This window comes from Penaeus japonicus, unplaced genomic scaffold (assembly GCF_977035675.1).
Source record: "Penaeus japonicus unplaced genomic scaffold, GWHDUDI00000001_assembly GWHDUDI00000005, whole genome shotgun sequence".
NCBI classification, from domain to species: Eukaryota; Metazoa; Arthropoda; class Malacostraca; order Decapoda; family Penaeidae; genus Penaeus; species Penaeus japonicus.
The window spans coordinates 4308668-4321167 of NW_028234407.1; the positions used below are offsets into that span (position 1 = coordinate 4308668).

The window sequence follows — 12500 nt, forward strand, 5'->3', positions numbered from 1 at the left end:
TATCTCTACAGACAGAAGATGAGGCCAAATTCATGTCTCAGCTGGACTTCGAAAAGTGGTGTGACGAGGAGGCTAAATTTACCGATAAACTGAAGACCTTCATCAAGCGACAGTTCAGAGAGGTTTGTTAATCGGGTAAAAGGCGAAAGGATGTTAAAGAAAGTGATGATCAGCTTGTATGTTTTCATTCATTTACTCTGTTTTCACCCCTTTCTTATGTATGAAAGAAAGGTAGCCTGTGATAGTTGAAGTGAGTTGGATTTTCATTTATTAATGTACTCAATTACCTTTTTTTTTTACCTGATGTAAATATTTTGATTTTTTTATTTTTTTTTCACTATATTTATTTTTTAAAGTTTTGTAATTTAATATTGATGATAGGCAACCTTTATATATTTATCCTATTTCTCATCCTTCTCTTCTTCCTTTTTCTCTTGCTCTGCTTACCTCCTCCCTCCTTTCTCATTCTCTTCTTCTTCTTCTTCTTTCTTTCCTCCTCTTCTCTCTCCTCTCTTCCTTACATCTAATCCTCCCTTTATTTACCACTCCACAGCTGACTGAAGCCAGCTCACGCTCTCTCTCTCTGTTGCAGGGCATTGGAGAGATTGCAGGCATTGGAGACACATCAGAGTACTGTCTCCTGGATGTGGATCACTTGGACCTCCATCTGGTGAGAGGCTCAGGGAAGGCAGAGTATGCACAGAATGTGGAGGAACTCAATAGGCTCAACAAGTTGTAAGTTTTGCATTCCTGTTTATAGTATGACAGAGTGTTAATTTAGGTGTTTCTGGATCTAGGCTGCAGGTCTGCCTGTCTGGTCATTGCATTTCAGCTACCCATTGAAATGCATTTAGTTCAGCATTAGATTATTAAACTACTGTTCTTATTTTCCACATATCAAATGTAAAGAGAAATTGCAATATCTTGTCACAAGGTATGATCATGTTATTCATTCCACAAACACAATATTCAAGGCTCAGGCAGACAGAGGAGTGGCGGCTAGAGGGTCTGCTGCTTCAGGCGCGAAGGAGAGCTGAGGTGGAGGAAGCAAACCGTCTCTTGGCTGCTGTGCATAGGAATCAGCTTCCTTCCTCTGTCCCACTCCTGCAGTATGTTCTTTTATTGATTTATCCTAAAGAAAATATCTCCCTGTGTCTATTGTGGATATTAGTTGTTATCATGCACCATATTTACATTTAAATGGATATGATTATATATGATTTTATGAACGTTGATTTATTTTTACAACATATACAGCATATAAAGTTTTACTTCCAAATTCATTAATAGACTTCTTATTTGTTTATTCAATAATCAGTAATAATCAAAGATCTCTTCGGTGTCTTGATGATATGCATGACTAATGGCATTACAGACAGCAAGGTCGCGATGCCTCAGAGTCACGTCTGGTGTTGAAACTCAAGAGGGAACAGCAGCAGCAGGTTCTTCTGTCCTTGATCAGTGAAGTGGCACAGCTAGAGAGCACCAGGACCATTTGCGGCAACTACCAGCTCAAATGTCAACGGCAGGAATACTTTTTGCAGAAACAGAAAATTGTGAGTTTGTCCAATTTTTTATGTGTATTTCATGCTTTTTGTTGTTGTCTGAAAACAAAAAGATACAAATACCATCCTCTACTACAATCAAGTGAATCATTTATATATTTATCTGAGCAGGTGATGGATCAGCTGTTAGCTCAAGTGGCACGTCACGACTGGTTCAATGTGGCCCTCGACTTGGAGCACCAGAAAATCAAGGACATCTTAGAGGTGGCTGGGAGTATCAATGCCATCGTGTCCGAGAGGGATTCCAGATACCAAGAGCGGATGGTCAGTAAACATTTTTTTTTCACAAGTTCCCAAACCACTCACATGATATCTGTTTATTCATGATACTGTGTTGATTATTCAAAATCTATGCATATATTGTTTATAGATGTTAGGCCTATGTGCACAGATGTCTGTACATATATTAAAAATGCAAAGTAAAGCCTTGCTCTTAGCTTTGAAGCCATTTAGAAGGCAAAGCATTTCATGGCATAGTTTTGATTGTGGTGGGGCAAAGTGTTGAAATGCAACATCAGAGTTGCACATAAAAAGAATTCTTTCTGTGGTTTGTTGTGTACCTACATTGACCAAATAGCACTAGTGGGGATATGCATTTGGGAGACATGATGCGCTTTGCAATGTACCGTCAGAGCAAAGATGGAAATATTTTGGGAGGTGATATGATACTAGCAACAAAATATTAGAAACTAAATATTGTCATATTTATTTTTTTATTTTTATTATTATTTTTTTTCTCTCTCTCTCAAATGCAATACTTTGTGTATAAGAATATGTAATTTAACTTAATATTCTCTCTGTGTGTCTATCTGTCTATTTATCTCTCTTAGTCTATTTTCCGTGTCATCTCAACCACTTGCACGCCTTTCAGAGACGCTTTCAGTCCCTAAGTAAGCACTATGACGAGACAAAGGCCCTCGGTCAGTTGCCTCCTGCTCTGGTCACCCTATCGCAGCTGATGCCTCTCCCGGCAGGTCCTCACCCACAGGAAGACCAGAAGGATGCTCCTTTGACTGGCAAGACCCTGGAGAAGCAAGTAGAGATGCTGCTCAGAGCGCTTAACAGTGCAAGGGAACAGATGGCAACAGCGAGAAACCCACAGTTCTCGGTGCTCAACAGAATGTAAGTTCCTTCCTGAGGAGATGAGATGGGAGTTCAAGATATAGCTTCTTATAAATGATTTAGTTAATCTGAGGCAATTGAGATGAAAAGGAAAATAAATAAAGGAAAAGTAGATGGTAAGAACATTTCCTCAATGACTCCCTTTTATTCTTACAGGTCCATGAATTGTGCATTACTAGAAACAGGTCTATTTGGGAGTGCTGGGAGTCTGGGAGCTCTTCCTCTAGCCTGGCTTGACCCAGCCGTTGTGGAGAGGTACTCCAAGCTGGACGAGAAAGTCTGGAAGTTCAAACAGAAACTTCTGAAGCTCATTAGTGAACATGAAGAAAAGAAAAAGGCAAGTAGTACCAGTCATGCCATTAGTGTGAAAGGCCTTCATTGGGCATAGTAGGGTATAGCTTATGTGCCCCCTCTTTTTTTTTGTGTGTGTGTGTGTGTCTGTCTGTCTATCTGTCTGTCTGTCTATCTGTCTGTCTGTCTGTGTGTATAGGTTTTTAGTTTTTATCATAATATGCTTTTTTGGGGCAATTGGTTTCTAGAATACACTAGAAATCTGAATATGTGAGAAGTGTAAGGGCATAGAGCTGAGCAAGTAATATATACAGTCATTTGTAGATAGGAAAAATAATTTATAAGGCATTGACTGATTATTGGGAATAATTATATTCTTTAACTCAGAAAATGGTAAATGCTAAGATTAAGATGTATTCCTTTTCCATCCAGATACTCCAGATAGAACCAACTGTGCGTGAAGACTTTATGAAGTGGACCAAGAATCTCATAAGAGGCTCAAGATAAAGATTTTTTCATGGATGTGTATAGTTTGAATTGTTCTGTTATAAAGATTTACTGTAAACTGTTGGCTATGCATATACTTCCATAGTACTTCTGTTTCTGAAATTCAGCTGTAAACAATAAACAGATTTTACTACAGAAATGGTAATTTTGTGTTTACTGTAATTATATTTAAAAAATTATGTTGATTCTGCATTACTGTTATTTTCCCTTGTATATAAAGATATTTCTGTATACTCCTTATTCTTGTAATTCTCAAAATCAACATTTGATATATAATATAATACAATAAAGTGTTTTTATTTATCCCCTTGATAAAGCTTGTATAGTTGTAATCAGTGTATGATGCAAATATAGATTGCATTTAAAAGTCTGAATCGACCCCTTGCATCTGATGACACCCCCATAGGTATCATGACAGTAAAACAGATTTTTCCATTGCCTGATCCTACCTTAAGCCAGCTACTGGCTTAGAGGGAATGTTGGCCCAGGGAGACTTCTCTTTTGTTAGTTAAAATGCTATCAAAATTTTATAGAAGTCAAAATATGATCCTACCGAAACACATACTGAATGGATATTAAATCTTATGATTTGTAAAAGTTATTAGAAATGTATTTGAACTACCCATCCATTTTTTTTATGGAAACTGTCTCAAAATTCTTGCACTGGTTAACAGTACATAGAATTTTATAGGAGAAAGAGAAGAGAGTTCTTTAATCTATTTTTATGACTAACACCAAAGATACTATATCATCTTCGGTAACTTTCCCAGCGCAGAGACTGAAAAATGTATATTGAAAGGATTGAAAAGGGGGTTGAGTATTTGGTATTTAAAGATTAGATAATAATCTTTGATTTATTAATCATCATCGCCCACAAACTACCAAACACATATAATTATATGCGTGAATATTTTTTTTTTATTTCTATATTCAGGATTTATTGTTTGTCAGATGAGACTTCTCAGGTTCAAAATGTCCGGTTTTCGATGAAGATGATTCTATCCATTAAGAGAGAGAGACAGAAAAATTAAATTTAGATAATGATGGATGAAAGGAAAGTTAGATAAACAGACATATATGGATATATAGAGACGTACTAGTAAATACATGGGTACATACGAATAATACGTGAGATAATATATGAGTGTGTAATTGTTTGCTCTATCTTTTTGTATGTATATGAGCTTATACAGCATATGACTGAGCCTTTTATATCAATTTGAATTAGACATTCATTCCTGATGCATCAAATCTTGCGATTTGATGCATCTTATTTCTTCAAACAAAACAATCATACCTAAATGAGGGATAAATGGAAATAATATACTGGTTTTTAATTCATCCTTGTATTAAGAAAACTACAAAGACTTCAGGAATAATTCCAAATTTCTAGAACGGCAGAATAACTTTGTCCTCGGCTGCGTGTCATACCGCCGGGAGAGCCATCTGGGAGCGAATGACGCAATCTGAGTCTCAGTCTCTCGCCGGAAGAGAAGAGAGAGTTTGACCGCCTGTTCCGTCGTGGACTTCTATTCTTCTAGTATTCTCTGAAGGACCCCGCCGCCCTTCCCAATGCTCTCCTACATCGGCAGATCCAGCCAGTTCGCCCCGGCGCTGAAGGGCTCGGTGCAGGCGGTGGCCAACGGGGTCAAGAACGTCGTGCCAGGTGCGGTAGATGCGGCCGCCCCAGAACTCGTTCAGAAACTCCCTCTGGCGCTCACCCCTTCGTCCATGGCCAAGAGATGCCCTTCCGGCGCTGTTGTGGCCAAGGCTGGTCTCGGAGGTACCGAATGGACTCTTTCCCTGGACGCCAGGGCTGAGTTTAGGGCTTTCTTGGGGTTTTGTTTTCGGGGTCGAGGTCGATCAGCTGATCCGGGGCGCCGCCATGATGGCCGATTCACGGATTTTACTTTTACGGGGTTTTTCTCAGACAGTGATCCATTCTGCTTAATGCAAGTGTTTCCGAGTACTTTTCTGTTATTTCTACGTTTATTTGGGTTATTTCGAAGCCATTTTCGTTGCTTGGAAGTAGACTTACGTCCTTAAATTAAGTGCGCAGATTTCCCATCTCATATCTTGGAATTATATATATATCATAGCCTTTAGGGCAAGTAATGCACCGGTTGTAACTATATTCACACCTATATAGGTTATGAGAATAGATTCAGAAGAAAGTCCGTTTTAACACGTTATAAAACCAAAGTCGTCATAGTGTTGTGTAACTCGCATATTTTTTTCGTTTTGTTTTTGTAACTTCAAGTTTTCCGAAACTATAGCAAATGAAAATGTAGTTTTAGAAGCTTAGTGGCATACATAGTCTGTTTTTTAGAATCTGGTTCAATATCATAAGAAATAAGGTGATCACATATATTTATGATGGTCAGTATTTTGTATAAGGTATTATACATATATAGTTCTGTATAGTGAAAGATTGCAGACAGTCTATAATAGTTGATGGTAGCTGAGTTACTGATATAGCCAGAGACTCCAGCGATCTCTGCGACCCATAAACCTTCAGCGCAATGACAAAGGCCAGCAACTCTCCTCCCCTTCAGTATAATGTGATAATCAATATTATTTTCTTAAATTTCATGTTTATTTACTGAGCTTTTTCAAGTAGACTATAGTGTAACAATTTATCTGCAACCAAAATATTTTATCTTTTTTTTTGTAGTAGCCCATTTGGCTTGTGACTTGCCTAGGAGATATATTATAGTAGCTTTTAAGAGGGCAGACAGTCTCTTGTTCCTAGTGAAGGACGTAGCCATTCAGTTGCTCGATTATCTTGGCTGGTACGCCTGTTATTATTAACCTAATCCCAATGGGCCTGGCGAGAAGTGGCAACCCCCTACGCCGGGCCTATGCAATATTGCATTGGGAACGTCACTCTGGTGTGTCGCCCCGTCATCAGGCATTTAGCCATGTCACACGGGTGTGGCACACTGTCATCATAGGGTTAAGCTCTGGTTAAGATAGAACATTCCGTTGGTTCATATCTTCTTGCACAGAGGCATTTTGTACTTTAAAAGGCTTAGCCAATAACATAAATGCTGGAAAGAACAAGGTTGCACAATATATCTGGAGTGAACACCCTATGTTCCAAGCAGAAATATTGTTTTGCAAATGCATTTAGGAGTGAAACATCAGGGAATTGATATAGGTCGTCTGTATTGTAATTCAGTTGAAGCCGATACCCAACATTTTAATACTTTAATACTCATAATAAGAGTTTTTGAAGGTGCGTATTGATAATTGTAGAAACAGAAATTGTAAGGATGAAAAACCAAGATTTCCTAACTTGAGCTGTAACCTTTAATTCCTAAAGGCGGCCAACGTAACAGAACTCATTTCTATTTCTCAGATCTGTTGTATGATACTGTTATCATTATCACTGTTACTATTCTCAATATAATGAATTGGAATATCATTACTTACTACTGATATTGTTACTATCCTCGTAGGAATATACCCGAGATGTTGATCGGAAATGGCTGTACCAATCGCTGCTCATGATAGAGAACAGCCTTCTTTAGAGAATTAATGAAGCTCAAGGTGTTTGGAGGATTATAAAAAATAATTTTACCTTTATGATTGAAGTGGTCCAATATTGTGTTGTGTGTGTGGGGGGGGAAATACGTTAATTCGCAGGTAGCTGCCCTGTGGTTTTGTATTCACTGTGAAAAGGAGGATAGAGTGGCTGTATGTACGTAGAGAGACTACAATCAGGCAGAATTTCGTTAAACCATGGAGGAGGGATGGCATCTATATATGCCATATTGTGGGTCAGCCTAAGTTCCAGATGGTGCTTATTCATACCATGAAAATGGAGGCTGCCTTGTTCAATGCGCTATGTATGCATGGAGTTTTAGGGCTCCATCAGCACTATTTCGCAAGCTACAGCCTTCTAATTTCAGCCTAAACCCTGATTTTCCAATGCGTTTATTGAAAACCATTGTTCCCGCACTCCTGACTTTCATCTTGATATTTAACCCAGTGTAGGGGCATGTAGGCTATGGGCATTTTCTGTTTTGATTGGGCTTGTTATGAACTCGGGTAATTAGAAATCAGAATAGAATTTATAGATATTAGTGATTCTCTCCCTATAGAAATCACACATACCAGTATTCTATCAATTGTTTCTGCATGGTTTATATATGTTATTGTTTATTCTTTGATACACAAGAGAGAATGTGAGTTAGATGAATGAATTAACCCATTAGCAGCGGATCGCATAGACGCGGATTGGCACCGTGCCAAACAATGTAAACCAGCCATCCTACTGCACAAGTATTTATTTAAAACCATGACCAATGGGTTAATTAGTATATAAACAAAACAATGAAGGGAAGAACACATTACACAAATATGGCAATGGCCTTTTCACTTTATTGTTGATTTATCATGTTGTTTACAACTTGTTCCACACAAATCCTTCACATGCCTGAATTTATAGCAAAATAGGAAGGTTCTTGCAAATGAATGTGAAGCCACAAGTCACTCTGTATTTGATATTGTCAGAAATATCCTGATTGCAAATACAACAGTAGAACCAAGGCAAGATCATGGGATTATTGTATAGTTGAACCTTTTTCTTCAATATCCAAATTACAATGTCATTGTTATTCATGGAGAGCTTTTGGGAACATGGGGCAACATATTTAAGATGCCTCACCTTTTTTTTTTTCTGGTTACAGGTTTCAGGAAAAGGGGGTTTGTGGCTTCTTTTATCAATTTCTTTATTGTTAATTTTTTCCTGTTGTTTTTTATACCAGAATTTTTCAAAGAAGTATAGGATATTATCTTAAGTATAAGTCCTGTATACAGATTATGTAATTCTTACCCAACTTCTCTCTCTTTCCAGCATCATCCCAGGTTCGCTTCGCACACACAGACATCCAGGTGCCTGACTTCAGTGCTTACCGCCGTGATGATGTCAAAGATACACGCGCTAAGGCAGGAGAGTCGGCTCCCTCTCGCAGCACCTTCACATACATGCTGGTTGGAGGTGAGACCATTCAAGGACTTCGACCACACATTTTAGTCTTCATCTTCTTCTTAGAATACAGCAACATGTGCACTACATGCACTAATAAGAGGAACTGATCTGCCTGATCATACTAGATTATCTTGCTAGAATTTCCATAGTGGAGTTGTTGTTTTTTTAAGCCTTTATACCAAATCGCATAGGCCACGTGAATTATTTGACATTACAACACTATCGTCTTGCACTTAAGATTGAAGGCTCTCCATCAGAGATCACAGTTCGGGTAAAGTTGGCGTGGACACAATGCAGCCGAAATGATCCTTTTTTTAAAGCTATTGCATTTGTCTTCTAAACACACCCTATGATTAATTGTAACTGACAAAGTGCACAAATAGTGAATACCTGCTACAGAAATCTTTCAGTTAATATTTAGAGATGTTATCTAGTCAGACTTCTATATTATCAGATAACAAAATTGCTAGTGCAGTATTTTCCTGAGTGTCATAAATCTCAAAGGAAAAAGGCTTCTAATGATATGTTTTCCTTTCATTTGCAACAGTTAAGTAAAACGCATTGCATTGCAGGTGGCACTGTGACTGGCATCTACTCGGCCAAGGCTGTCGTCTCACAGTTTGTGTCATCCATGTCAGCCTCTGCTGATGTCTTGGCCTTGGCCAAAATTGAGATCAAGCTAGAAGATATTCCTGAGGGCAAGTCTGTCACCTTCAAGTGGAGAGGCAAACCCCTCTTCGTCCGACACAGGTAAGGGAAGACTGGAGGTGACCATCTCAAATTCTGGCTCGCTCACACATTTTTTTCAACATGTACTTTTTTAAACTCCTGTCATTCCTGTACATACATACATATATATATATATATATATATATAATATATATATATATATATATATATATATATATATATATATACATACATATATATATATGATCTCAAATCTTTTTATTTTTCTTCTTCTTTTTTTTTCTCTTTTTTTTTTTTCTTTATTGAAAATAGAAAAGGATAACCATCTCTATCACCAAAATTCATGAAAAATAATTTTTAGACCTGAAATAACATACTTGCTCGGCTGTCCCTTACCCCAGTTACAGTTCACCTCAAATACTCAACTTTCACCCAGGGCAAATTTGGTCTTAACTCATTGCGGACAGGTGTCATGACGTTCGGGGATTTTGGATCACTGTGCTATTTTATTTTGCTATGAAAAAGGAATGAGTGATGATGGCTACTGCAGTCATAATAACTATAATTACCGTAATATCGTGCTAGCTTAATGTCCAAAACCTAGATGGCACCACTTTTTCCTAGCACCAGCAGGAGAGAGACCCTTGAATGGCACCCATCTACGGTCTCTAGCAAGCACTGTCTCTATTGAGCGATGGCACACACTAAGTTGATGAGCCCTTGCTCTAAAGTACCGCCGATGAAGGATGTGCAGGCAGAACGAGAAGAGGAAGGTGACTCAATCCATACCCAGTGTCTAAAATATGCTCTTGTGCCAATATGGATGCCTTTCACTGTGGCACTCACAGTCACAAGCACAGGTTTCATTCCTCTTCCCTACCTCTTCTTGTTATCTTTATTGTAGGTGGTTATATGTTTCGTATTCGTTCATGACAGCACAAAAATATGAAAAAATAAAGTTGCCTTTTGTCCTCCCATAAAACAGCAATACTTCTATCACATTGAATATAAAGAAAATAATGAGCTAATATGGATAATATACTACAATTTTAGTCAATTGCAGCATTGATAGAGCCTGTCATATGGCACATATAAGTCTCTAAACTCAATAAAACACACAAAAAAATAAAACACAAAAACCGCTCTAGTTTTACAATGAATGACTGAAAGAGATTGGGATGATTCAAATTATATTGCTTCAAGCAGTCTCTTTCTAAAATAAAACCTATCCTGGAGGCTGGGCAAGCAAATTTATCTCCGTCTGCAATGGGTTTATTGTTTGATGAAGAGCTCAATTTTACACTCCGGAAAATGTATGCTATGTGGTATGATGAATAGTTATTAGAAACAGTGTCCGATAGTCTGGAGACAGTTAAGGCAGGAGGATTGAGTGGCAAGTAAAGGGATGTAATAATGCTTAACCCCATGACGACGGTGCGTCACACGAGCTAAATTCCTGATGCCAGGGCGTCATGCCAGTGTGACGTTTCCAGTGCAATATTGCAATGGCCCGGCGTAGGGGTTTCCGCGTAGCGCGTGCCCCGTCGGGAAAGGGTCAATAGAGATAGAGTGGAAGTAGAGAGGAAAATGAACAGGAGCTTAGACTGAGTGTTTTTCTAAAGTATTCTCTTGGGAGTCTAAGTAAGCATCAAGTTGAATTGTATATTTGGAAATGATTGTGAAGGAATCTAGATAAATCTATACCCATGGTGCTATCCGTTGAAAGCGATATTAATTTGAGGGTATGTATATTAGTGTAAGCATTGATTTGATTTTAATATTGCATTTTTTAATGCATATAAAAAAAAGATCTCTTTTTAAGCATCCTGTGATGAAAGATGAAGCTCTCTTGGATAACTTGTTTTGTGCATATATGCTTGAAGGTTTTGTTCTGCATACTCACAATTTGAATTTCAGTAAGGCATTGATAAAAATTGTAGGTAGGCCTTTGCACAAAGAAGTATCTGAAAGAGCCACCAAATGATTTATCAGCCTGAACACAGCCTCATGATTTTCTATCTTATTTCCAGGACTGATGAGGAAATTGCCACAGAAGGGGCTGTGGATGTAGGCACTCTGAGAGATCCAGAAGATGACGCCGTACGATGCAAGGAACCCAAGTGGCTAATTGTGCTGGGCGTGTGCACCCATCTTGGCTGTGTCCCAATTGCTGATGCTGGTGGGTGTCCCTCTGTGGCTTCTCTATTTAAGGAGGTGGGAGGTGGACAATAAATGGTTCCATCTGCATCTGTCTTTCTAAGATCTTGATGAACAGCTGCTGAGAATTCTTTTCCACGTATTCTTTCTTTTTCTTTCCTCTTTTAAGGAGGAGGGGATACTAGATATTAAATGCAGTGTGAGGGCTAGATAGATTATTTAACTATAAATCCATAAAAAAGTATGTACAAAAAATTATTGTTGATCCTATCCAGATTTTGATATTGTAAAACAATTTTTTCAAATGTCGGAGATAGGATATGTAATTTAGCCATTATCCAAATTTCTGTGTTTCTATCCCTCCCAGTCGGTGCCTTTCTTAACCTCCATTCTATAACCTTCCCTTCTCAATATACTTTTAAAACACTTCTAGAATATTTTCCATTTAAAAGATGTAGAGGTCGTCCTTATAGGATCAGATCCATTATGAAATTACGGTCACATAACCTACATTATATTTTTAGAAATAGTGAACGCTTATTATCGGTCTCGTAGAGGGGTACAGTTGCCCCTGCCATGGGTCCCGTTTTGATCTGTCGGGCAGAGTGAGGAGGGGTCCAGCACCCACCAATCTAGAGGTGCCAGAGTACGTCTTTACGCCAGACGGGAAAGTCATTGTAGGCAAGGATCCGTACTAAAAAGAGCAAGACTTGCAGAGGGATAGGATATAGGCCTAGGATATATAGCCTAGGTTTCCAAGCAGTGTTTGTGTGTATGTGGTAAGGTTAGGAGTGTTTCTTTCCTTTTTCTTTTTTCTTATTATCAGTGATAAGTCAAGTAAGGAGGATGCACTTTCCAGTTTAGCTCAGATAATGCAGTGAATATTACTCTGATGATTGTTATGAAAAAAACAGTTGATTTCTAGAATTATGGTTTAAATATTTCTTAGAGTGTATAGGTAAATTTTCAAATTCATTTTGTCATTATTTACATTGATCTATTTTAATAACACTTTTTTTCCCCTTTCTTACACAGTTATAAGCATCTAACTAAAGTTCTAACAATTTGTTTTGTATCACTATCATCTTTCTTGACTCATTTCATTTTATTTGAAACTTTACCATCTCCATAAACACTTACATTACTAGATGTAGATGACTTCCATTCCTATC

At 38.1% G+C, this 12500-nt stretch overlaps 2 protein-coding genes across 4 annotated transcripts in view; both read left to right on the plus strand.

Moving 5' to 3' along the window:
- The window catches only part of LOC122260469 (HAUS augmin-like complex subunit 3), a 7991-nt gene extending 4216 nt beyond the window's left edge, over positions 1-3775 (plus strand). For both annotated transcript variants that reach the window (XM_043027751.2, XM_043027750.2), the window contains exons 5-12: positions 12-122; positions 593-735; positions 975-1109; positions 1376-1556; positions 1677-1829; positions 2437-2687; positions 2844-3024; positions 3411-3775. In XM_043027751.2, the coding sequence (XP_042883685.2) occupies positions 12-122; positions 593-735; positions 975-1109; positions 1376-1556; positions 1677-1829; positions 2437-2687; positions 2844-3024; positions 3411-3485 (1230 nt within the window). In that variant the 3' untranslated portion in view covers positions 3486-3775. The remainder of the gene's footprint in view (positions 1-11; positions 123-592; positions 736-974; positions 1110-1375; positions 1557-1676; positions 1830-2436; positions 2688-2843; positions 3025-3410) is intronic.
- Positions 3776-4942: 1167 nt separating this feature from the next.
- Positions 4943-12500, plus strand: part of RFeSP (Rieske iron-sulfur protein) — a 9184-nt gene continuing 1626 nt past the window's right edge. The window contains exons 1-4 of one of the 2 annotated variants that reach the window (XM_043027752.2): positions 4943-5268; positions 8347-8490; positions 9054-9231; positions 11202-11350. In XM_043027752.2, the coding sequence (XP_042883686.1) occupies positions 5058-5268; positions 8347-8490; positions 9054-9231; positions 11202-11350 (682 nt within the window). In that variant the 5' untranslated portion in view covers positions 4943-5057. The remainder of the gene's footprint in view (positions 5269-8346; positions 8491-9053; positions 9232-11201; positions 11351-12500) is intronic. The other variant, XM_043027753.2, reaches the window with a different exon arrangement.